The 27,906-nt window shown below is 40.9% G+C and overlaps 1 protein-coding gene across 1 annotated transcript; it reads left to right on the top strand.

The window, feature by feature from the left end:
- The first annotated feature begins 81 nt into the window (after positions 1-81).
- Positions 82-27,901, top strand: qsox1 (quiescin Q6 sulfhydryl oxidase 1). The gene is made up of 13 exons (XM_058638809.1): positions 82-439; positions 3,356-3,456; positions 4,490-4,538; positions 4,977-5,079; positions 5,527-5,617; positions 5,722-5,867; positions 9,717-9,851; positions 9,935-10,064; positions 16,980-17,102; positions 18,976-19,114; positions 20,346-20,522; positions 25,717-25,878; positions 26,174-27,901. Exons 1-13 carry the CDS (start codon positions 160-162, stop codon positions 26,905-26,907), a joined length of 2,370 nt encoding a protein of 789 aa, XP_058494792.1. The 5' UTR covers positions 82-159; the 3' UTR covers positions 26,908-27,901.
- Positions 27,902-27,906: the final 5 nt, after the last annotated feature.

Here is a 27,906-nt window from a genome sequence, read left to right as displayed (position 1 = left end):
AATGCGGGGGGGGCTTCAATGGGAGGGACGCAGACCCAGGGGGCAGAAGCACTTGTGTCAACTTTTGTAGCGATAAAATGTAAAAGTGCTGCGGTCATTGTCAGAGCGACAGTTTCCTCCTCCAGCAGCAGCAGTAGCAGCACTTCTGACACGGGGAAGATGGCGCGGCGCTGCGGCTGTGCCACGTCTCGGTTTACTTTGTATCCCAGAGTTAAAGAAGCAGCATACGCCGCCTTGTTGTGTTTTTGTCTCTTTGGTTCCGCGGCGGAGGCCGGACTGTACACCTCCTCTGACCAGATCGTCGTGTTAAGCCCGGAGAATGTGGAGTCGGTTGTGGTGAACTCGACAGCTGCGACTGTGGTGCAGTTTTACCTTTCTTGGTGCGGACACTGCATCGACTTTTCTCCGTTTTACAAGAGTTTGGCCAGAGACATACGAGGTTGGTATTCGGTCCGAAGCTGCAGATGTTTACGCTTGGCTTTAATCTCCACTCGCATATTGTATGTGCATATTGTTTGGTCTCACAGTTGAACATGTCTGTGAAGGTTCTTAGTCTTCCAGATCATAGTCATTGAGTTCGTTTGAAGACGTTTCACCTGTGAAGAAGCCTCTTGGATGAGGTTTTATCTTCACTTCTAGAGTGAAGAAGTTTTTAAACTTAACTCCAGTCACCTACAGCTAACCACTTAATACTGAAACTCACAGTTTAACATCTTCAGATATTCAAATATTAAACAAAACATATGCAATGTAACACGTGATAAAACGGTCAAATTTGAATGTTCCTTATTTTTGCCCTAACAATCAATGATCGTCATCTTAATATTGATCAGAAAAATTGTGATTTCTAATGTGTCCAAAACAAAAAGAGCAGCCACGATTTCTTATTCTATAGCAATAGTATGTAAATTACCAAATGAGACATTATATTCTATTGATGTATTTTTAAATTTGTTTGTTTTTTTCCAAAAAAAAACAACCAAAATACAGTATCTCAATTAATTTGGTAAGTATAGCCTAATACAACTTGGACTGTCTTTTCACACCATGTTCTTTAAATGGAAATATATACTGTATATGTTTGTTTTGACAGTGAACCCAAAGCAGAAAGACATTAACAAACTATACTTATTTATTTATCATAAGTGTGAGATGACTCGAAATGACAAGCATAATAATAATCCATACTTTACCAAGTACTTCAGTGGACTACAATTACTGAAGTAACCCTACTTCATTGAAGTTGCATGTCCTTGATGTTTTTGTCACGTGCATGTCCACAGTGAGAGGACCAGGCTGTAGTTTGCATGTGTTAATCACAGTTGTTGATCCTGTGAAAGTGTTTTGGCACGAGTGGCTTTCCATCACATTGTTAGAGTTTTGTTACCGTTTAGTTTTTGTTTTGTTACCAAAAAAAATATCACACAACCATGGGAATCAATTGAATTAGAATGACAGTCACTGGCAAAGACTGTGATAAGAGCCTGACACAGTCATGGGGTATTTCACTCTCACACCGAGTCAACAATGGAAAGTGACGGCTTTGCAGGAGCTATCACATACTTTGTGTTTTGGGAAAGGGGTGACTCACTGGAACGTTGTATGAGAGATTAAGCATACGTGCAGGTTTTCATACACATGTGTAACTATTAGCAACAATTAGTCTGACGGGATGCAGCAGGAATGATTATGCCAACATGACCAGTCGGTGGCATCATTTCATAAATGAATAATCAACAAAATAAAATGGGGTAATATCCCAGTAAAGGTGCAGAGTGTAACATTCAGGAGGGTTTATTGGCAGAAATTGAATACACCACCCATAAGTATTTTTGTGTAAGTGTAAAAGCCTTGGAGTCGTTTTGAAGTGGAAACTGCTTCTACTTCTCCAAATAATTACATTTCTGTACACAGAGGTGTTACTCTGCCCTCCACAGTTCAAAGTTCTCTCATCCCCTTAGTCTCATCCTCCTTCAGTGCAAGAGCTTTGAATCGCGATGAAGAAGGACTTGATCGCAATTCAAAGCTCTCGTGCTCAAAGTTCACCTGGCCGTTTCTCAGTCTCTTTATCACACTTCAAGGTTCTCTTTTATTCTCATCTTCATCTATTTAAACTCATCGTTTTCCCTTAATCCTTCTGGATTCTTCCTCTCTTTCAAAGGGCCTCTCATCTCCTCAGTCCCATCCCCCAAAGAACAACATTCTTCCTAGAAAGCTGCTGTAATTCCCCGTCACCCTCAGTGAAGTGAGCGGTGAACAGAGACGTGCTCTGTTACGATCTGCAGTCTTACTGTTAGATGTCACTAATTCTTACACACTAGACCTTTTAGACTTTAACAAGAAACAATGACCCTCAAAATAATTTGCACAGCAATACTGTGCAGACTGCTTCTGTCTGTAAAGTGTAGATCACAGTGAGTAACACGTCCCATTTTAATTTCATGACATCCTTTAAGGTCCATATTTAATTTTTGAACATGTTGGAACTGCTTCTCTCTGGAGAGGCTTCTGATGTCAGATGGTAATGATGAAGATGCTCCTCACAGCTGGTTTGGGTCAGTCATTCTTTCACAAACTGAGTTTGTGTCCAAGTCACTTTTGAAAAGACAACAGACAACAAAATACCCAAAACAACTCAAAAATGAGTTGTTTACCTTGCAGCTCGGTGATTTCAAGCTGTTCTTTATTGATTCATTCATTTTTCACATCATAGCTGATATTTGTTCATGCCCAGTCAGACAATGTATGAGCACAAAATGCACAGTTTCACAAATTCTTTCTAAAGGCAACATGCTTTCATTTCATGAGCTATTAGCTCACCCATCACAAAACTAGCCTGAATAACATGATCTCTGTCAGAATGTTGTCTTAAGCAAGCTGCTTATAATGTGTGCAATGTTCTATTTCATCATTGCCAGAGCATTGCAGCAAATTAAGCTCACTAGATTGCTGTCAGACGGTTCTCCAAATATTGTGTGGAGGAGCTGCATGTAGTGTATTTTACAGATGTTTCTCCACATGCTCAAGCAAGAAACACTGCCTGGATCTTCGGGAGATTCTCCTGGTGTCGTGAATGCAGCTCACCCGGATGTTAAGAGCAAACTCCGGAGAATGTTTGGAACCACATCTCCAGACATAAGCTATAGTGTCTGAAATGGTTGAGGTTGCTTTAAATTCAATAGAAATAATGAAGTGTGATCACATTTCTTGTCAGGTATGCAACCAGAAGGAACGACCATAAAGGACCGTTTCTTTGATATGTATTTTCTTTTATCGCAGGCCAAAGGTTCTCCAGCTTTGCAGTTCACAGTAAACTAAATATTTATTGTGGCTTTTTCCCTTTATCTGTTCTTAGAGTGGCAGCCAGCTGTTCAATTGGCAGCAGTAGACTGCAGTGCAATGGAGAACATGGAGATCTGCACCAAGTACGGCCTCAAGGCGTATCCTGTCATAATGGTAACAGTGAGCTCATTGTAGAGTGGACATATACACGTATGTGTGGGATAATCCATTTATTAAGTTGTATTAGAAACATTCTTTTTCTGCTAAAGACTAATACTCAAATTTGTTGTTTTGGATTCACATCATTTAGTTAATCTGAAATGTCAAATATTTCATAGTTTCATCTTCTGAAACTGTGGGGTTTCTGCCTTTTTACAGCATTTATGTCTTTAAAACAAAAAGCTACAAATTGTTGCTTCATTGATACAAGAAGTTAAATATCATGAGCGTGTAACTGCCTGTGCCCTCCTTTTTTTCTGTGGTTTAATTTGCATTTTGCATTTAACGGCATAGAGTTGAACAGAAATCAAATATGTGTAAATTGTGCAAAAACTATTTCCCAGGCATTTTTTCTTTGCATAACTTCAGGTTACTAAGAACCCTTTCTGATTAAAGTTGTCTGCAGCTTTGATCCATTTACATCACATTTAGTGAGGATATTTGCTTGAATAATAATTTTGTATACCCTTTGTGTCAGTAGGTGGCGGTAAATAGCCAGAACAACAAGTCATCTTCCTTCTTTTAGTAATTGTGTTACCAGTTGTTTGGTCTATGCATCATTTTAGATTTGAATTAGAATGTAACAGATAGTGCTGTCGATGCGATATAATGTATAAACACGGAGTTAAGTTTTCAGGGTGATCGGTAGCTACAGTTTCAAACAGCTGTTGCTTATCTGATTAGTCAGCGGGAGTTGTGTACTCTCACTTCTGCTTCTCCTTTCTGACATTCAGTGAAACAAAGACCTCCTTCTATTTGAACTCACAATAGAGCTTTAACATCTGCGACTCATTTTAACCAGGAAGGATTTAGAGGTCAAGGCAAGGAGAGAGGAAGGCTGCGCCCCCCACCAAACATTACACATTTCTCTCATGGTCGTGTGAGGCACATCTCTCTCGCTCTCCCCCCCCCCCCCCCCCCCCTCTCTCTCTCTCTCTCGTCATTTGTCCTTCCTCTCTAACCAAACCCACTCTTTTTCTTTTCACAGTTCTTCCCTGCATACTCCAAGGCTGGCACTGTAGGCTCGATTGACAAAGGTATACACACAAGCAATTCAAAGAGCCTTTAATTTGGTGACTGACGGACTTTTACTACCTTTACCACCGTAGTGTATAACTCGAACAAAGTTTCAGAAGTGATTTCTGAGAGTAGTCTCAGCACTTTGACAGGATAAAGGCTCATTGTCCCCGTCCACTTCTGCAGTATACACACAAAGGCCTCTGTTTGGCAGAATAATATGGACAACGACAATATTCACCAAAACGTATGCGATGCTGCTTTAAATTCATAGACAGTGTACAGTTACAGTGCACACTGACTGATCATTTTCTTATCAGGCTAATGAGGTCGGTTCCTGCATGTACCTGCACACCATTCATGTCACACTGACTCACAGTTCCCCGTAGAGTTGTTTGGGTTCATGCTTGTGCAGTCATGGATGCAAACGCAGACACATTGTGCCCTTTGACCCCCAGGTTTACCCCGCGATGTCCAAGGTCTCCGTCACATGGTCATAGACAAACTAGAGGCTCACCCTGACCCTTGGCCCCCTGCCTGCCCCCCACTGGAGCCCATCAGGTAAAGCACCCGTTCATCAGTTCAGTCATAATTTCTGAATATGTATCACATTGATCTCTGCTTATGTTCTTATGTACGCTGATCAGTTACAACTATAAAATGGAATAAAGGTTCAAATGTTATGGCAGAGCAGAGGATGTCTATTCTCTGTTTGAAAAGGAGTATTTATTTTACCTTTATTTAACCAGGAATTGTTTTGAGATCAGCCACAGCATTAAATACAACCCCTAAGATTAGTCAGATCTCATGTTTGGCTTGTTATTTACTTTTTATCTGAATAACTAGTGGAGCATAGGAATTAAGCAATGACTGGTACATTTACTCAAGACATGTCTTTCATTGTGGAAGCTGTTGGTGATGTTTGATGTTAAGTTGTGTCTGGAATTCCATTTATTCTGTTTTATGGATTTCATCTGTTTCTCTCCCTCCCTCTCTCCCTCCCTCCAGCCAAACAGAAGTTGACAGCTTCTTTGAGACAAACAAAGTACAAAATCTGGCCCTGATCTTTGAAAACCCTGACTCCTACATCGGCCGAGAGGTAACAGTCGAACGGTCAACAGCCTGAACTGTGTTGTCAATACAGGTCAATACAGTCTATCAGACAATGATAAACCAACCTGTGTGTGTGTGTGTGTGTTTCAGGTCACCCTGGACCTCTTACAGTTTGATAACATTGCTGTACGTAGGGTCCTGAGCACTGAGGAAGCTCTGGTGAACAAACTGGGAGTGACTGAGTTTCCATCATGCTACCTTTACTATCCTAGTGGCAATTTCACCAGACTCATAGTGTGAGTATCTGTGGTTTTAACTTTGACTGGAAAACAAGTTTTACTTCTAAACGACACATTTGCATTATCTTTTGTAGTTTGTTAGTTCATTTGAAGACATTTCACCTTTCATTAAGAAGCTTCTTCAGTTCACACTAACTGTTGGGAAAATCCAGGGATTTAACCTCTGTAGGCTTTATACCTGTCTATAGAGACTTTATGTTCAACAAAACAGGTCTTCAGTTTCTGGAGATTAGTTTCACATAAGTCAAGGTGTAAAAGAGGGATGTTAGGGTCACCTGGGAAACACACTCTGGTATATTGTGTGAGTGTTGGATTGATTGTCACACACAGAACAACAGTTTGTCAGAACTGAAGAAGCCTCTTGGGTGACAGGGAAAACTTTTTCAACTTAACTCAAGCAAGGCCAGTTGCCTAACTACTGAAGATGACTGTGACCTGGACGACTGAGAATGTTTGCAAACAAACAACCTTGTGCCTTTTCATTTTGACTGATTATAAAGACCCTTTAGCAGTCGTGAATGTCAGCGAGTTACATTCATGTGTTCACCTGCTAGAAAGAGGTGTAGTTGTGTGGCTGTGTGTTTGCAGCGCTGCTGTGTGAAGAGAGTATCTAATCTAATGCAAAATTGTAGGACTGCAACAATTCATCAATGAATTGATTATTAATTGATAACTGAGCGAGTCACTAACTAGTTTAATAATAAATGAATCAGTCTTAATCTGTATTTTGTTATAAATAAAACCAGCTGTCTGATTGATCTGATCTTTTTAAATGTGAAAATATTATGGTTTCTTTGCTCTATACAACAAAGAAATGATTAAAATGCATAATGTTGGTTTGTGGACAAAACAAGAATCAGAACCTTCTGACATTTTATGGACCAAACACATACTCGTTAGTTGTAGCCCTACTCATTTGTATTATGGATTAGTATCCATGTTTTGTTTTTTTGACAATCTTATTCAACAAGAGGAGAAACGTTTGTCCTTTTTAAAATGAGGAAGATGAAGAAAGTTGTTGGCAGTGATACAACTGTCATGAGGTTTTGTTGACCACTTCCTCTCACTTTGGCGCAGCCCTTAAAATGACAAATGGAAGAGGCTACTGGTGTGTTCAGTCAAATTAATGCTTTCTATATATCTCGTAAATCTGAGACTGGGTTGGGACCCACAGATGTGTCTCAGGGGTCAACAAATAAATTAGCAGGATTTTTACAGGCTTATACTTGAGCTGTATGCTGTATATATTTTATGTAACATGCATAAAATGAAGTTGATTCAGTTAATATGTAATTTTATGCACATATTTGCGTTTGTCTCAATTCATATTTGGTACTCAGTTTGACAGTACACTGAAACCCACTGGTCAAGAAAACAATGTCGCAACTGTTGTGTTTTTCCAGCCAACATGCAAACACTAGCTGAAATTGAACTGTTCATTGTCCGAATTGCAAAATGCTGCATTCCACATTAACCACACACAACATCGACTTTTGTAGCAAACAAACCTTAAAAAAACCAATAGCATTTCTGATGCAGACTGAAGCATTGAGCTAGATATAAGTGGAGAAGAGCAGTTTATACTATTGCCACATAGTGTTAGCATTACATTTAGACAAACCTACATGGCAAATGTACATTCATTTAATTTTTTAACTTGGCTAACATTTTATAAAATACTGTGTAAGTGTATTTCATTTGGAGGTCTGAGGGAACATACATGCTCTGTACCAGATATACAGTATATGTTAATATTTTGCACATGTTTTTGGAAGAACCAAAACACACTATTACCTCTATTAGAGAAGAGTAGTAGCCATACTGGATTCCACACTTCATCGTTCGGAATGGTAATGATTTAAGGATCTCCACTCAAGAAGATGTATTTATCTTTTTGGTAGCTCCACAACAAATCACTCTATTTCTGTTTCATGTGTTGGTGTGAAGCAAGGTTAAGTTTAACCACAACTCCTCACATGAGTGTATCAAGGTTAAGCGCTCCCCGAACCTAGAAAGATGTCCGTATCCCTGCTCCTTCCATAGGTTGAGATGAAGGGGGCGCTACAATGGCATCTGCAACTTTTTCCAGTAAATTCTGTTGAGCTTGAGGTGAAACAGCAAGTTTACTGCCCTGGATTTCTTATTGTTCCACATGCAACAACTTTGCTTTCTCCTGGACAGCTTCTTCATGTGCTCATTATCTGAACCCTATTCATGAGAATACTTTTAAACATCTGGCCTCTTAATGGGATCAGAGCATCAAAATCACTCCCATTATTCACTATCATAAAGCAGCGCTGATCATTCCTCACCCTGCAAATTCATCTGCTGTTTCTGCCTCTTTGTTTGGCTGTTTCAATAACTTGGCATGCAAAGAGGAGTCTTTTTAGTTGACAAATGCAAAAAAGAAATGATTTATTGCCGATTTATTTATTCACCCTCCATCTCTCCCCTTCCAACCCCCCTCATCTCCATCACTGTACAGAGGGGAGGTTTTTTAATTTCTTGCATGAAAACAATGCCATTGCTTTTCTGGCTTCACCTGCCAAACAAGCCCCGGCCGCGCACGGCGACAGATGGCCTCCCATCATCACTGAATGTCTGATTGGTCCTGGGAGAGTGTACAGTGGGTGTGTGTGTGCGTGTGCGCACACAGTGTGTGTAAGAGAAAAATAGAGAGAGAGTGAGAGCAAGAGAGAGGGAGCATGCAGGGGCGTCGTACATTCGTCATGCATGTAATGTGCACTGGTCCCAGGTGAATGCGTTCCCTCCCAGCCCACCCTGATGCCTGCCTGCCCGTGCGACAGCCCTTGGGACTGCTGGATGAATGGCTCTCCCTTCACATCTGTACACTCCCCCCAGACACGCAGGTGTAATTGAGTCCCGGGCTGGTGTGAGTGAGCTTGGGCCCAGAGTATCCATCCTCCTTATTACCATCCTGTTGCAGTTTTACGATGCTCTCTCTCCCTTACTCTCTCTCATGGTGTCAGTGACAAGGGGAGAAAGCAAATGAGAGGAGGGTGTGTGGGGTACAGGGAGAGGGAGAGAGAGAAAGAGAGAGAGATTGTTTGTGTGTGTGTGTGTGTGTGTGTGTGTGTGTGTGCGCATTTGCACGTCTGTTTGTGTGTAATGTTTTGTTATATCTTTTGGACATTTTATGGTGTAAACTTTGATTTTGTTAGGACCAGTATTATACTTGTATTTGTCTCTTTTCTGGTATAAACACTGACCTTGTCGGGACCAGTAGTCCTCATGCAGACTAAAACCTGGTACTAATGAGGCAGAACCTCTTTCTGCCTCCATTGTTATGGTTAAGGTTGGGGATAATGCTTTGTGTAGGCTGTCCAAATGAGTGGAAGTCGATGCATTATCCTAAGAAGAATAGCTGTGCTAACCTGTGTGTGTGTGAGAGAGAGAGAGAAAAAGAGAAGAGAGAGTTAATGTCTCTCTCTCAGTCCCATGCTTCCCTGGCACCATCTGCTCAGTATTTAAAATGCAATCCCATAAGTGTGTAAAATATATGGCCACAAAAATACAGCTCATAAAATAGTTTTATGGTGGTGGACTGCTGAAACAAAAGGTTGAAAATAAAAAAAAGTACATTTTGTTTGAGGTCCGCGGCAGGAATGGACTCATGTTCTTCCACACGAGTTAAGTTCCACTTCAGACCTAGAAAAGAGAAGAGGTTCCCCACATTCTTGTTGCTACAACAAATAAAAATATTATCTTACTGTGTACGTTTCTTGACGCTCAGAGGCCTGTACTCAAAACTTGCCACTTCAGGCTTTATGCTACAAAAGCTGAGTGACTTGAGGCTCACTTTCACCTGTGCTCCTCTCTCAACAGCAATTATGAGGCCCGTACTTTCTACTCTTACGCCCTCCAGGGGCTAAAGGGGATGGTGCGTTCAGGAAAGCCTCCAGTTGTCAACGTAAGTGTCACCACCGGCAGCAGTGAGAAACCATGGAAATCTTTCAACAGGTATGAAAGAGATACACGACCCTGAACGGTCTTAGTCTGCACATTGTTTCCTTGTTATAAGTGTGTTATAACTGTGTGTCCAGGTCCAGTGTGTATATGGCCGACCTGGAGGCAGCGCTGCACTACTCACTGCGTGTGGAAGTAGCTGCTCACACTGTCATCAAAGGAGACGAGATGATTTCTCTCAAGAACTATGTCAATGCCCTGGCGAAGGTAAAGTTAGCAGCCAGATCACTGCATACACACTCACAGACACACACATGTGAAAACGCAATGATTGTAAAGCTTGGTGATACATAAAAACAGTTGGAAAATGTTTTCAATCAGTACAACAACATGAATTAATTATTCAGTTATAAGGAGACATAATAATCAGTCTGTTTACACTCAATCCTTAATACACTCATACACACTTACCAGAAACATTGTTAGAACTCTCCAAGTAACCAAAAGATGTTATTTACTATAGTGAATAATAAACACATATAAATGTAAACATTTAAAAACTAAATAAAGTCAAAACCAAAAAAATAGTCACCAATCAAGATTGAAATGATATGCTTGTGTTTATTGTGAGTTTCCACAGTAAGAATGTCTTCACAACCAACATAAATGTGTAGTTAAAGCAGGTCACCACTAGGTGGAGAGTGAGACAGTGAAGTCATTGTTCATTTGTACATGTTCATGTACACGTAATGTTATTTTAATACTGTAGTATCCATTGGATTATTCTGCAAATAAAACCCAGAAGATTGTTTCATCCTTTTGGACCACACACACACACTCACATTTCAACATAGTATTCATCACATCCATGTGTTGGCCCTGCGATGTCCAGAGTGTGCCCTGCCTTTCACACTATGTCAGCTGGGATTAGTTCCAGTGCCCCCCCCCACCCAGCCCCCGCACCACCCGCATGTGCCGCATAAAGCGTTAGACAATGAATGAATGGATGAATGGATAAGTGGATACACTTGACTGGAGCAGCGGCAGCACTCTTGTGGGTATAGTTGGTCCACTTGATGTTGGCTCCCACTGTGGAAGCATCCCAGGGGGATTGAAGCGTGGCTGCCGTACTCTCACCTCCCACACGCTTTACACCGATGCATCAAGATTACTATCAAACCTGGCTGGGATACCCCAGCCACCACCACCACTCCTCCTCCTCCTCCCCCTCCCCCTCCCGCTTCTCCTCATGCTTTATCTTCACTTGTGGCTTCACACATACATTCTGTGAATAGTTGTGAGCATGTCAACCCTCCGTGGTTCACTAAAACAACCCTCTGGATGCTTCCATCCTCTGCATTTTTCCATGCTCTTTTCATCCTCCCTTTCTTGTTTTCTCACTTCCATCCTGACCTCTTTATTCACCCGTTACGTTTCTACCTGCAAAGATGGAACACATTTTTACATTTATTTAGATTCCATTTTTGTGTGATGCTCCTCCTTTTTCAGTATCTAATCTTGTCTTTCCCTCCTTTTCCGCACTTTCTTCCTGCTTTTTTTTGTGCGTCTAATAACACGCTCTGTGCTTTCTCACTGAAGTGTGCCACCCAGACAAACATGTTGTCATGATGAGGCCTGACCTGTGGGCCCTGTCCCCATTGGCCACGCACCAGGCTGTCTCACTGCCCTAGTCTGCCACCAATCTCTCTGATTATATCTCACTCTCTGGGGAGATGTTGTGGCAAGCTGCTGTGCATCCATGAATGTGTGTGTGTGTGCATGCAGGCACAACACTGTGGCCTCCCATTAGCTTCAGTTTGTTTAGTCAATGGCGGCAGGTCCCAGTGGTATTTTTAGCCTGTTACCCTCCACCACCAGCAGCATGGAGCAGCCACTCAGTGGGGTTTTTGTGTTGCTCAGGAGGCCGCCCGTTTGTTTCAGCTTCCCACGACGTGTGGCTGTAGGAGATTTTCCCATGAGAAAGCCCAACACTTTGGTGTAATATTAATATTGATGACACATTTTTACATTTCACATTTATATCATGTTTGGACAATTGACTGTAGGTGTGAGTGTGGGAGTGAATGGTTGCTTGTGTCTATATGTGGCCCCGCGATGGCAAACTGTTGCCCTATGTCTGCTGAGATTGGCACAGCCGACCCTCATGTGCAGGATAAAGCGGTAGAAAATGGAGGGATTTATATCATGTAATTAAGAAGTCGGATTTCAATTGTGTAATGTATTGTGTGAACAACGTTTCCTCAACAAAAATGAATCCTTGTCGGACATTTCTCATGATTATTATTGACATTTTATTTTAACATGCATACCTTTGTATATTCAGTATATTCAAATGACCGTTGATTAGCCGTGGCAATGGTGTCACTGTTAAACTGTCCTCCTCCTCCTGATCACTAACACAGTATGTTAAATGGGACACCTGAACTCGCCGCATGAGTCATGTGATTAGATGAGAGTGCAAGTGACTCACCATGTCCTGACTACAGTGTGGGACTCACAGTGATGACACATTCACTCAATCAGCAAACACATTTTAATACTTACCAGAATATTTGCAAGAACAGTTAGTGGAAAGAGCATTTGCATGCATTGAAATGTGCATATTTGCATCAGCAATCTGTGTGTGTGTGTGTGTGTGTGTGTGTGTGTGTGTGTGGGCTGCTGAGTATTACTATTTTCATCAGCGAATTAACTGCCAGGTTTATTTTATTTCATTTAATCATTTTGTCAATAAATGTCAGAACATTCATGGTTTAAAATTCCAAATTGCTTTAGTGAGAAAAAAACCCTCGAAATATCAGAATAGTATGATAGACAGATGGATAAATACTTAACATTTTTGTTTGAAAATGACAACAATATCAAAATAGTTTGACATGGATATTTAGTTAATCTTGTGTAAAACAAAATCTATGAAAATTAATATTTATTTGAAAAAAAAATTGCTATTACTTAATGCTCTGTCCAAAAATTATAATCCCATGATTTGCTTGTTTCTTTGTGATCCACAATCATCCCACCTTTCCATCTCAATTTGCATCCCCATATAAACATGTAAAAAAAAATATATATTTTCGCACCCAGTCATAATATTACTAGATTTACTGTCTTGTCAGGCTGAAGCCGGATTTATGAATCCTCTACGTATATATGAGGATTAAAAATGTGGATCTTGGGAAGCATGAGAGCATTACAGCGAGGTTTTTTTAGGGATTACACCTCTATCCTGCTTTTCTTGAAAGAAGCCCTTCAGCCCAGAGGGGACACAGGGGCAGAGGAATATAACAAAGAATTAAGATGGGGGGTGGCTTTGGCCTAATTTGACACAGGCTTTCTTATGTCAAGGCTTAGGACATGATGTACAATAATGCCTCAACAAAATAAGAGTTGTGTTACTGCCTTATTAATCAATAAAAATAGTTGACAGAAGGGGAAAGGTAAATCTGTAGTGCGTGTTTGCAGCAGTTGCTTTGTGCCTCTTCAGGTGGATTGAATTTGGATTAATACCAAGGGGCTTCACCCCTGTCTTCTGTCCCAGGCCTGGTCTGGTCTGGTCTGGCCTGTGCTGTGCTGCAGCCAACAGATGCCTCGCTCTTGGGACCCTCACCACAAGGAGCTTGTGGTTTCTCAAGTGCTGCTGATGCTAATCGGATCAGGGATGACATATTGCCAGGGTGAAGGGGATTGTCATGGTCCAACTGGGCTGGGGGGACAGGAGGGGTACAGGGGTAGACGAGGGCACGTACGTGTGTGTGTGTGTGTGTGTTTTTCTAGAGCAAAAACAGATTTGTAGGGGGAGAGGTGATAACATTAAAATGACTTGGAGCTTGAACAGTAAAGAAATACATGTCATAGTTGTTGATTAACAGTCATTGGGGTTCAAATACAGATTTTTTTGCTGATGATAAAAAAACAAAACATTTCTCAGCCATTTTAGCTGATTCTTTTTTTGATTCTAAAACAAATGGAATTGTAAATTACACACAACATCTATTTTTGGTATAAGACAGTATTCCCTCTGCAGCTCTGCTGTTTGAAAAGAAAAGATATACAGCACACAGTTTCTGTAAGATACAACATTTCTCGTTACTAATAGCTGACGTACTGTGTTGTTCACCATATAGTGTCAAAGGAAGGAGAAGAGGGAGGTTCCAAAAATATGAATCGGTGGCCAAAACAGAACTTAATTATGCTAATGTCTCCGCCAATGATAATACATTTTAAACATTGTTTGACTCACCAGACCCAGAGAACTCATGAATAGTGTTGCGTTGGTGATGCTGAGCTAAGTCCATTAGTGGGAAACACCTGCGTTTTCTCTTCTGGGTAAATTCATATGGCTTTTTAATGAGCTTTTCTGACTGGTCGGCATTCAGACCCCAGATCCAAACCTAAACCCATTATATCACTCTGATGGTAGTGAGAAGCAGACATCACAATCCTTTGTCTGCTCTTTACACACATCCTTTTATACTTTGTTTTTTTTTTTATGCATCAGTGATTGTACTGACATAGTTTTCCCACAGTGTCTTTGTACATAGGATGATAATGATTTATTTTATTTTGAACATGAAACATGATCATAAAATATAAATGACAATAAATAAATAAGATGAATCATTAATGTAAATGCTCCATGTTCAAAAGGGCGTGAGAAGAAGTCAAAACTTATCAGGTCCCACCTATACTCCCTGCACCAATCATTTATATGGTTATTTCATTTTATATATATTTTACTCGATTATACATATTATCATTGTCATTATTTAGACATATTAACATTATCAATATTCCATATAAACAATAATCCTGATCATCATTAATAACAATACTATAATATTTAATCTTAATATTGGTAATTTATTATGAAATGTACATGTACACTAAACATTTTTTATATTTGCCTAAGATCAATTTTCTTTAAAGAAACAAAAACAAAAACACTGTCCTGTAAACCCTGTTTTTTTATTGTGAACAGACAATTCTTTTTTTTTTTTTTTTTTAGCTTGGAAAGAAAATCCAGATATTAATCTTTATATGTTATTAAAACAAATCTTTAACAATCTTTAAAATAAAGAGGAGCAGTCATGTGTTATGTATAATCTGACCAGTAACCTCAAAGTAGAAACCTATTGTAGGGTTTTGCATTTGTCTGACACTGGAGAGAAAAACACCACAGACAGTCGTGAGCAGGTTGTGTAGGTGAAAGGTAGCAGACACTTCTGTAAGGGCAGAAAAAGACGACAGTGTGGTTTCTGTGTGAGCCTCGCACCAGGAGCTTTAAGCAAATCGCTGGGTTCTGGTTAAGTGGTCAGAGTGTAACACACAGATCCTGTTAGAGGTGATGAATAGACAGTTGAGCCGTGGGCTGAAAGGCGTGTGTGTGTGTGTGTGTGTGTGAATGTCTGTGTATGCAGGTGTGTTTGGTGAACAGATGGAGGAGGCTAAATTAAAAAGAGGCCACATGTTACATGACACTTTCCTCTGCTTTTTATTGTTTCATCAGATTCACCACAGCTATGTTAAAGTTGTAGTGCGTAACTTTTACTGTTATGTGTATTTTATTTGTTTAAACCAGACTTAATAAAATTGGTATCGAATAAAGGATTGGAATCAGTATTCCTGCAGTTCACATATTTGGATATCAATAATCCATCCATCCATCTTCTACCACTTTATCCTCCACATGAGGGTCGTGGGGGTTTCGCTGGTGCCAATCCCAGCTGAAATAGGGCAAAAGGCGGGGTACACCCTGGACAGATCCCCAGTCCATCACAGGGCCACAAACAACCATCCACTCTCACGGTCAATTTAGAGTGTCCAAATTTACAAATATGCAAACTCCATGCAGAAAGGCTATTGTTCTGACCGGTTCGTATATCAATAATGTATCTAACATTTTTAATCAATACCCAGCACTAGTCCAGACAGCTGGAGGTAACAGCAACATTGAACTAGTAAAGGCAGATTGCTGCAGACTGGTTGGACTGTGACGGAAAACACAAAATATTGTTACATCATTTCTGTTCACAGAGGCAGAATAATAATAATAATAACATTAACAACAACAACAAAGAAACACCAAACATTAAACAGTACAGTTTTAGATTTTAAATATAGAATTGTTTTCACTGTGTCTCACACAGAGTCTAAAGATAAGGAGAAAGAAAAGTAACCATGGAAGAATTCCTGTTGTTAAGTTTTGGAAACTGCTTGATCCATTTAATGAGTCTATTTCTTGACAACAGAACCATTACCTTAAACTGTTGCACAGAGAGGCTTACTGTAAAAATAAGAAGTACATCGAGCTGAACTGTAATCAACTCTTACTGTCATCACAGTCAAGACATCAGCTGTGTCTTTTGTCAGTGTTGCATGTGTAAAGACAGGTTTGTCTTTGTCCGTCTTCACTTCACTGTCATCACTGGTCTCAGACTCACATCATCAGGATTTCCTCTGCAAGTCACAGTGTCATGTTTCCTCCCAGCTGTGTTGTTTCCATGGTAATGCTGGTTTGAAAAGAAGTAAATACTCAACAGCACAAAGGCTGAGTAGACGAAGGCTAAGTGGTTGTTAGAGGCTTAGGAAATGGATCTTAATGAAGGAAAAGGCTTAAGCTAAATTGCTGTTGTCGCATTTAGTGAGATTCTTTCAAGGAGGAAACGTTCAAAACACAAACTATTGTGTAACACGGAGTCATTGTGTGAAACACTTTTCTGGAGGCAACTGTTAATCAGGCTGTGTGTATTTATTAAGATGATGTCGGTTTGCAATGTTCTGTAAATTGCAAATTGAGTTATTTAGAAGACTTGAACATCAGTGTCACCAAATAACACTGATGTCAAGTTTGATAATTAGTTTTGTTGTTTTAAAGTAAAAAGTCAAATGTATTACAGTTCCCACCTTCCTATTAGGAATATAAACATGTTTTCTCTAGTATCACACAATTGTACTGAAGGTTTTTAGTTTGTTTATTTGACAAAAAAGCAATTTGAAGATATGGCTCTGGGAAAATGTGATGAGCTTTTTGTTCTGTTTTTGTTTGTTACCTTTTTCAGATGGGACTAATCTAACACTGTTATAATTCTTATTTGCATTTTGTTTGCAGCACAGTCCAGTTATCATTATTTTCAATTGAGCCCTGCTGTTTTATGTCCGCAGTACTTTCAAGGCCGACCTATGGTGGTGAACCTGCTGAAGAATTTAAACTCTTGGCTGCAAAACCAGACTGGAGATGAGATTTCCTATGAGGCGTTTAAAGAGATACTGGACAACTCAGCACAAGTAAGTCAAGAGTCAATACAAGGACACACAGACAGTTAACAAATACTGTTTGTTTGACAGCATGTGTCCTTTTTTCCAGTCAACTTGTAGCTTCTTGTCTGCTCTGATGCACATTATTCGCTGTAAAGTTGTTGTTTTTTTGATTGCCCTCCCTTTTTGGCATTCTTTGATTTCAGGTACTGTGTTAGAAATGTGCATAAATGCATAAGAAAGATAGCAGACTTCTTAACTTACTTTTGTAAAAAATTAAGGTAGCACTAGACAAATAAAGAACGTAAGGCAGGTGACACAGACTGACGTGAGGCTGTCAGTCTCTCTGTTTGGGAGTAGCCTTGTCGTTACACCGAACTACAAGGTAACATGTCCATCACTTCAAAACCACCTCAGGGACACAAAAGTGATTCCCATTCTGCCAAAACTCCGTGAGTGTATACAAGTACATAAAAACATGTTTTTATTTAGGAAAATGAATATGTAGATATTTCAGTATGTACTTTGTCCTTGTGTCTGTGCCAGCACATACAGTATAGCTGAAAATCTATGTGCTGTTGTCTTTGGAATGGAGCCTGCGTGCCTCTGGTATACGGCTCCTTGCAAATTGAAAGAGTCACTTACTTACATCATTAGCTTTTAGCAGGCAAATCAATGGATCAATGAATCAATGGGAAGGTATGAATAGACTTTGCCATAGAGGAAATGGACTCACACACGCACACGCACACACATATACACCCCAAATCTTTACTATTGACATGTGAGTAACCCTGTCAATCACACCAGCAGTGGCAACACAGTGTGGTGGGAGAAACGACTTTGTGTCAGAGGAATTATGCAGTTGCTTCAACCGAGGCTCTTGGTCCGAGGTCTGTATAGCTGCTGTTCATTAGTGGAGGCCTGAGCCATTAACCTGAGATTGACTTCTCATTGATCAAGAAAACTACGTGGAGCGGCTTTCATTAAGTTGAACTGGTTGGAAGACGCTGGGGAGACTCAACACTACTTTTTTTTTTTTTTTTTTAGATAATCTGTGTAATTGTCTCTCAGAACGTTAAAGCTGGTGTTAGTCTGCATTTTTCCAAAACAAAAAACATATTCGTATGACTGGCTCTCCCAACCCTCTTTACTGTGTTTCTAGCCGACATCTCTATAGCCCACTTATTTGTAGAGACTAACTGTCACGGACACTGCAGAAATCTACTCTGTGTACAAACATCTGATTTGCACATTGAACAGAAAAGATTTTTACATAGATGGAGTGTTCAGATACTTGCATTCAATACAAAATCAGTCTTTGACTTTCTGAGTTATGCTGCTCACAAACAGACAGCCTGACAGATAAACATGTCCAAAAACACAGCCTCCTTGGTGGTTGTCATAAACCCTTTGTCTGTCAGAACTACATCAACACCAGCCCCAGCACACGTCTGCTCATGGCTGACTAAGTAATGGTGAAGATATTTACATGCAGTTTTACCAACTTTGCACTTAATTTAAGTGTAATTATTTATACACAATCGTCCTTGATATCTTGAAATGTACACACTGACCTACTTGGACCAACATATGGACCAAGATCTGCTTAAACAAAAGTGACTGAAGATTTTAATCCTAGGGAATTACAATGTGCAGGAAGTAGCTGTTAGAATGAACCCGCTGTCAGTGTTGAATGGGATTTAGCACACAATAAAAATGTAGAATAACAATCATGTATCATTTTGTCTTTGTATCTTCTCATTCATTCACGTTTTCTTTCTCTCTCTGTCTCTCTCTCTCTGTCTCTCTCTCTGTCTCTCTCTGTCTCTCTCTCTCTCTCTCTCTCTCTCTCTCTCTCTCTCTCTCTCTCTCTCTGTCTCTCTCTCTCTCTCTCTCTTAGTCTCCAGACTCTGCTTTGCCTGAAAGTGAGAGGTGGGTGGGCTGCCAGGGTTCACAACCGTACTTCAGAGGTTACCCTTGTGGGGTGTGGACTCTCTTCCACGTTCTTACTGTCCAAGCCAATAATGCAAATGGCTCAGGTACACACACACACACACACACACTCACACACACACACAGTCACACAGTCACTGAGAGTGCACAGAGACAGGGGTGAACTGAGGATGAGGGCTTTGTAAACAAATTAGCCCAAGAATGTTTTTCACTCTGACCTGATTTACCATCAAACTGACAAAAGACTGACACTCTCTCACACAGAGATAAACCCAGACGTGTGCCTAGATGATGTTTTAACCAGAATTATGAGTTGAGTCCCCCCCCCCCCATGTTTTGTCATGTATTCATATCTAAAATTGAGCCTAATTGTGACTGTGTGAAAAGGGATTTTGTTAGATTAGTGGAATGCGAGTGGTTAATAAAACAGACAGATGACTGTAAGCTTCATTCCTGGCGGGGACGTTAATCTGTCTTCATCGGACACACACATGCATACATACACATGCACCGACACACACACAACCACACACACACACACAATTAATCCAGAGTTTTACGTACAGATCTACACATGGACTGGCCGAAAAGGGGGCGTCCATCTGGCCCCCATGGATCACCATGGGTGGATACACCCTCATTTTCCCCATGGAAAAAAACCCTCTATTCATGCTGCCTAGATTATAACACATATAACACATGCACTTTTTTAACACACCCATCACATGCTGGTTTTAATTTTAATGGACATAACCACACAGAGGCACATTTCCAGACACATTTCCTCCGTTCATCTAAAGGTTCATCTGGACTTCCTGCTAAACTGAGGACAAACGCAAACAGCCCTCGCAGAATATGTTTGTGGAATGTTGAGGTCCTGAGACAACAGTCTGGCCACCATTCACACAGTGGGTTAACAGTGTTTAATCTCCACACTGGGTTATCCCATTGGCGTAGATTATTCTTCTCAATATGGGGTTAACCCAGCTCACTGTGACTCCTGGCCCACATAACCGTGGGAATCCTGGAGGCTGTGGACCCACACTGTCATTAGCATGCTTTTAGTCTGTCTCTAGTGCTGGTTTACAGTACATTTAAATGCACAGCAACAACACGCTTTAAAGAGAGGCAGGTATCAGAGGTCATGACCCTTGCAATATGATAATCTGTGAGTTTACATTTACACTTGCTTGGAGTAGCTGTTTGTTTACAAATTAAAAACAACACATTATGCAAGTTGTTGTTCCCTAAAACGGGTATTATTACCCATTTTAAAACAGACAATAAATGCCCTAATATCTTCTCATTTTCCTCCAGATCCTCAGGAGGTGCTGAGGGCAATGAGAGGCTACGTCCGCAGGTTTTTCGGCTGTAGGTACTGTGCCGATCACTTTGAGCACATGGCAGAAGAAAGTATGTCGGAGGTGGGAACATTATCGTCAGCTGTCTTGTGGCTGTGGTTCAGTCATAATTCTGTCAACAACAGAATAGCAGGTAGGGGTCACATCGTTTGCAATATCTCTTTGGTACACAAAAGGTGGTTCTTTTTTCCTCATCTTTTAAAATGACAGCTGTGATGCACTTTTATTGAACCAGTTTCCTTAAAATGACAGTGGAAAAACTGTCACATAGCATCTTTAGCTTTCATGATGTTATTTCATGATTGTCTCATCATATGTTGCTCTCTGAAGGAAAAGGTAAAACATAAATGTAAAAAAATGAGCTTGTTCTGTAATGAATGTGAACTAACCACTGGATCCAGTCCGTTTGGACGGCAGCAGATAATTTTTAGAAACTGGAGGTAGCCATTCTTGAACGAGTCTCCCATTCAAGAACGGACTGAATTAGGAAAAGTAGCTGCATAGGAAAGAATGTCATAAAGGATGCATGAAAGGATGGAAAAATATCTCCAAAAATGGGGCAAATACCTTCAAATTGTCATGGAATCTCATGGTTTTGTGCTGATTTTTTTTATTTAGATTTAGATTATTAAAGATATTCTACTCTTAATTATTATTATTGTTGTGATTATTATACATTGTAACACCTGGAAGATAGTTTGATATACGGTCTACAATATATCACTGAATATGTAGGTTGATCCTTAATGTTCTTGTTCTTGGATGGGTAGGGGTCGGCATCAGTACTTTACATATTTTCACATGCATTTTATATGTGATGTGCATGTTACAAAATAAAAAATGCAAAGCAGAAACAAATACATAAAAAAGCTGCCGATTACATACATGAGAAGAAAATAGTGTACTATTTAGCTGTGGGCCTTCATCTTATTGAATAATTGGAGCTAAAATTTCCAATTATGAGAAGGAACCCATCAAATCAAAGTAGAGAGAACTGGACAAGAACAGTGCACCAAAATACATCAGAGTCTTGTTGACAGTCTTTTTATAATCCACACAAAGCAATTGCATGTAATGAATATCTCAAAAGGGGGTGCTAAGATATTTATTGCTTACTCTATTGCTTAAAAGAACAAGTGAAGATCAAAAGCCTCTTTTTTGTTGTTATTTTCTCCTCTTCTTATTCAGGCAATTTAAACTTTAAATAAACGGCCACTGAGTGCATCATGTATAATGGAAAAACAAACACAACAACACAGAATATTAAGAAACTTTAACAAATGCACCGACATACAAAACCAAACCTGAAAAAAAAACAGAAGCAACATAAAACATACGGTAATATCCAGAGTTCAACTAGCATTTCAAATCATACAGGCCCATAACTCGTTACCAATAATAATAATGGTCTGACTAATCTTCCTCAAACAAATCCTTAACATGGAAACACAATAGTAATTTATGAATTCTAAAACTTTTATAGAGGAGATGACACACACACACATTTGCTGTCAAATTTCCCTGCCATTCCATCACATCCTTTCATTTTTCCACACTCCTCTCTGTATTTACCCGTCCACACCATGGGATCATTAGCGTTACTTTACTCAGTGTTGGGGGACGATTTTAACTCGTCAGTTTGTCTTCATCAACTTAGTGGGTGAGGGGAGGGGGAACCAGAAACCAGCTGTCACCTCCAAGTATTATCTGTTTCTATCTCACACATTTTCTCTTGATGCCCCTCTGCCGACTTCCACTATCACCTGACCAATAACACATTTGTTTTCTTAATTCATCCGTCCTGATACAGTATATTTATCTAATTTCTGCACTTGGACCTGCCCTGTACTCCTAACTCCATCTTTAAAGAATCTTGGTCTTTATTTCCACTTCATGTGTTAAATGAAAATTAAAACACACCATAGACATATAAGGCATCCCACATTACTTTTTCCTGCATGTTGAGCTTTGCTTTTGACAAAGTTTTCTCTCATTTTTGACTATGCCATGTCAACATTATCCCACTTGTTAATATCTGTCTAAAGAGTGCTAAACATCTCCTCAGTATTCCTCCTCCCTTGTCATGATTTTATTAGGCACGAGGCTGTTATTAACAGCCCACTTTGTTAAATCACTACCTTTTGTTTGTGTTGACTGCCCCCTCGTCGGTGTCGGGGACAGCTTGTGTCCTGAACAGCAGGGGCTGCGTGTGTGTGTGTGCGTCTGCTCCCCAAACACTTAAGCACCATTCAGCCGTCCTCCTTTATCCACATGTGTTCTCTCTCTTCCTCTACGCATGTGTCTGACATTCTCTCTTTCCTCCCCACTTTCCCCTGGGACTCATATCCACCGCTTGACAAGTAATAGTGCAGCAGCATCCCCACAGGATGAGTCCCAGAGGAGCCACCCATCTTTGCCCACACACACACACAAAATTCCCAAGGTATTGCTGAACAGCAGGTGGCAAACCACATGACACAAGCCACGCGCCTCCCCCACCCCCTCCCCAACACACACACAGCCTTTCTACGTGTGGGTCAAGTTAGTGTGTGGCGGCGGCGGGGGGGTTAGTCATGGTTGGAGGGTGAGCACAGGGGACAAGTCGGATATTCAGAAGGAGACAGAGAGGGAGGAGCTGAGGGTTTGGCTGTGTGTGTTTGTTGCAATGAGTGGCAGCGTCTCCCTCAGGAGAGCACACTCCATCTACCCAACCCCTCCTCTCCCTTTTGCCTGAAGTGGAGCTCTTTAGCAGACCTCTCCGCCCCTCCTTTCAAGAGCAGCCATGCATGAAAGAGCATCTATTTGTAAAGCGGCTGAACAATTAATTTAGCTGGCAACAAAGAGGCCCCAGGGCCCTTGGCCTCCTCGCAGCACCAGCAGCAGCAGCAGCAGCAGCAGCAGCAGAATGAAGACTGGTGGCAGCTCAGTCCTGTTGCTGCTTGTCAACAGGCGGAGACTGAGTCACATTTCTGCAGACAAAAAGCCTGGCTGCTCCAGGATTGTGTGGTCATGTGCAGCTCTGCCTTCAGATTTTGGGATTGGGATTATTGATAAGGAATAGTACAGTATATATGTCTAAGTAGTACAAATGAGAAAAGTATACTTTTATTCATTGTGGCACATGTTGGCAAATGGCAATTGCAACAGTTTGGAATGATTGTGCTTTAAGAACAGAGCAACTACAACTACCCAGTGTGTAACACGGTCTTAAGACCCAGGCCAAGAGGAAAGTTAATGGACTTGTAACCGGAGGGTCGCCGGTTCAAATCACAACCACTTATTGGAGGCTTTGCTGGTAGAAAATGAAAATTCTACCCGTAATTATGTTTATATAAGTATATCATCTATTAAAAATAAAAATCGTTTGGTTTTCATAGCCTCAAAATAAGACTTTTAAATGTGCTTTAGACAGAGGCCACCATCTTGCGCCGCCATGGTTGGACAAACCAGCGAGAACACGCATTTTGAAGCATGTGAGCGTGAGAGTCCTCCTTCAGATCTCACCATTAGATGTCACTAATTATTACATACTGCAGCTATACATGTGTGCACTTGTGTGTGTGTGAAAAATAAATAAACAGTACTACCATAGTGCCATAAATCTGACCATACACGTGATTTAAGATTGCAGTACCTGACAGTTTATGTGGAATGTTTTTTTTTCTTTGGTTATTTTACATGAGAGCAGAATGTTTGACATTAGCTCCATTCTCCCATCCTGTTAGCGGTGACGCCTCAGTGTGCCGTACATTGCAGGTGATCCTCACTTAGAATTAGTGCTGAGGAAGCTAGTTTGATGTGCTGAACAATACATGTTTATACCTCATGAATATGTATGTGCGGCGATGGTGACGTCTCTGTGACAGGCCATTGTGGCAGTCTCAGTAGGGCTGGTATGGCTAAAGTCACCCTGGCCGCAAATGTGGCGAGCTCATTAGAATAAAGAGGTGTGTGTGTGTGTGTGCGTGTGTGTGTGTGTGTGTGTGTGTGTGTGTGTGTGCTCTTACCTGCTGAAACATAAAAAAAAACCACACACACACCCCCGCAGCCCATCCAGGACACAGTAAAATTGATGTATCCTTTATGTAAAGTACTGTATGCAGAGTACATACACGCATGCATATGACTGAGATTAATCTTGAGTGGTGGAGAGGAGGAGGAGGAGGAGGAGGAGGAGGGAGCCAGGATGGAGGTGGTGGAGGATGTAAATTGACAGTGTTGTAAAGTGACAGACCTGCTGCTGCTCTGCCCCCCCCCCCCCCCTTCACACAAACAAACACACACACTTACACACAATGGCCTGTTGGTGACAACAAGCAATTTATTACTAAATGCTGGCCTGTGTTTGTGTCCGTGTAGGCACTGGTGCAGTTTGTGTCCATGTAAGACGGTGCATGAGCTTTGGAAATGCTGCATATATTTTTTCGGTTGTGCACTTCTCTGCCTGTACGTGAGTAGATGTGTGTACGTGATGAGGGGCGTTTGGTAGGCAGCAGCTACATGAAAGAAAACGTGTTAAAGGAGAAAGTTTCTAATTCATTAAAAGGGTCTGACACCCTCTGAGGTCTCTGTTGCTCTCATGTTCAATTTGGAGATTGGACTTTGCTTTCAAAGCAGTGTGAAAGGACAAGACAGGTGGTCCAGAGCCTCGAGGTCTGCTGAACTGAAAAAGGGGAATTGTGTGTGTGTGTGTGTGTGTGTGTGTGTGTGTGTAGAGAAGCTGTCCACTTTGGCCACATCTATTATCTCACCACCCCTCCCACTGGGACATCCCCGAAGCCCATTGATCATTATTAGACCCTGTCATACATTCACACACACACAAGTACGCTCACGCAAAATATCAATCCCTAGATTACACGCACAGAAACACAGAAAGATGATTTACATATACACACTCACATACATACATACACATATGCATATAGGCACTTAGTTTTTACGACCACTGTGACAAGATCAAATGGGTTCAGCACAGATTGCATCCAGTCCTCAAAGCACTTACATCCTCAAGTCAACACACCGACAGCAAGAATAATAGAAATAACAGCAGATGAAGTGGCTGACTGGAAGCTTTTAGTGGTGTGATTACATGTTTCTGGATTAAATTTGAAGAAATCCAATATTTTCTGACCTTGGATATTATTTAATATAAATTAGCAAAGTAGAGAGAGAAAGACTTAACTGCCATACATTGTAGAAACAGGTAAAATCGCAACATTACCTGTACAGTAAGCTGCATTTATTTTTCTAATGTGTGCTTGAACTTCTCCCTTCATTGAAGTCGTCACCTGTACAATACAGTAACTTAGTGTTTATTTCTCCAGGTAGTATGAGTGAAGACCCTGAATTCCCAAAGATTCAGTGGCCTTCACCAGAGACGTGTCCATCCTGCCACGGAGTGAGCAGAAGCGGGGATCACAAGTGGAACATGGATCAGGTTCTCTCTTTCCTCATGTTCCACTTCTCCTCTGACAGGATCCTCACTGGTATGACTTCACTCAACAGTTTGTTGTCTGAAAAGCTCCCATTTGGTGAATTCAATGATTTTGTCAAAACTGCAAACAAAGTTTACGGAGCACATCACACTGATTCTGTTCTTGTTCAACCAACAATAATAATATAATACACTGTATTTATAAAATACTTGATTCACAGAGATTCACCCTTGAGTCAGATGACGTGAGGCCTGATGAGTGTACAATTTCACACTCATCAAGTACTGAGAAATAACCTAATCATGATGATAGCATGCTCTTGTTTCTCTTTGCATGTCCATGGCAGACTATCTTGACGATGAAAGCCACGTCCTGAGGAAACAAAGAAAAAAACAAGTAGACAGGAGAGCGAGGGAGGCGCCGGACCTCGCGATGCCTTCTCTACCTTTACAATCCACCGTGCCGGGAGAGGAGGAGGAAGACGAGCCTCAGGATGAAGAAGAGGAAGGTGCACAGGAAGCAGTAGCAGCAGATGAGATGGGCGGTGGGCGGTCTGAGCCGAATTCTTGGGCCGAACCTAAAATGGTGGTCGGTCAACGTAAGCAGCTGATTCACAGAAAGCCGAGGATGCGGGACATGCAGGAGGACATCGTGGATCTTGACTCATTTGTCAACAACCACTATAAAGCCAAGGCGCTGCAGTTAGCTTCTGGCAGCCGGGTCAAACGACGGACCCTGAAGAGGAAGGAGGAGCAGGAGCCTGGTCCTGTATTCGGGCTCGGTATAGAGCTGGACACGAGGCTCGGGATGGTGGCACTGGAGCCAATGGAAGCAGACAATGATTTGGATTTGGGGCAGAAGAGGCATTGGCTGCAAAAGCGAGAACTGACAGGCCAGTACTTTGATGTGGAGCCGAGCCACAGAGGACGCTGGATGTTTATGCTGAGCATTGGATTCTCCAAATTGGACATTAGCCTGTGTGTCATTCTTTATTTCCTGTCCACTATGTGTCTTCTTGCAATGTACCTGTTCTTCAAAAATCGCTATAAGCTACGGCGAGCTAAATTAACCCTGCCTTGAACCAAAGAGTACCGAGATTTGACCCGAGTCAGCAATGATTAACATTGATTAGGTTCATGCAGGCTGAGGTTGGGGTTTGCAGAAGGGGGGTGTGTCCAGTCTGAACAGTTACCTGCAGCAAAAGTAAGCGACGGCACGTTCTGCTCTGAATATAGTGGAAGTGCAATAAGAGGAGGAGAAGGTCGACAGTTACGTAACCTTGGACTTGATCCAACCTGCAGACTTTTTCAGACAGCACTGCCACTGTGGTAAATGGGTTCATATGAATATATTGTGCTTGAGTTAAGATTTATTTTGTTTAAGTTTGTGACTCTGATTTACCACTTATGGAGGGAAAAAAAATGAAACCCAATGGTAGATGAAGTTCTTTGTTTCATTAATTTGTATGAACCAAATGTAGATAATTCGTTTTTGTTTGTTTGTGTGAGTGCAGGGTGCTAAGCTTTGCTGTGGATGATTTGGTTGCTTTATTAAAGTGATAAAAACCTTCTGTGCTATTAACCTGTGCATTATGACCAAAACAGTAGATTTCAGTAATGATGTGTATGTGTTTAGTTGAATACTCACAGGTGATTTAGAAATAATGTGTTTTGTTATATCTTGAAGTACAAGATGGGCTGTCAATCTGAATCTTTGATTTTTACATTAATTTTGCATTTCCCACCCATAACTCTGGGTGGGAGATACATATGTTCACACTGGACAAAGGTTTCAAGGATAAGCTGGATTTGTTTTTTTTGCTGGTGTCCACAATGCATTTCTATTTAGCTGGTTCTGAAAGGTGTGTGGCTTAAACACAGATGCATACAACTTCTCTCCTTCAGTGTCCTTTCATTTTAGCCCCAGCACAGAACATGGACAGCAGGCAGGGCTTGTGATTTATGAATGTGTATGAAATACAAAAATATGTATGTGTTTTGGAAATAAGAACATATATATATACATATACTGTATATAGAAACACGAAAAAAATAAAGAAAACAATTATATGAATGACCT

This window comes from Solea solea, chromosome 9 (genome assembly GCF_958295425.1).
Source record: "Solea solea chromosome 9, fSolSol10.1, whole genome shotgun sequence".
In the NCBI taxonomy this organism is placed as follows: Eukaryota; Metazoa; Chordata; class Actinopteri; order Pleuronectiformes; family Soleidae; genus Solea; species Solea solea.
Note: the sequence above shows the minus strand (reverse complement) of the source record. Positions and strands in the feature narration are given on the sequence as shown.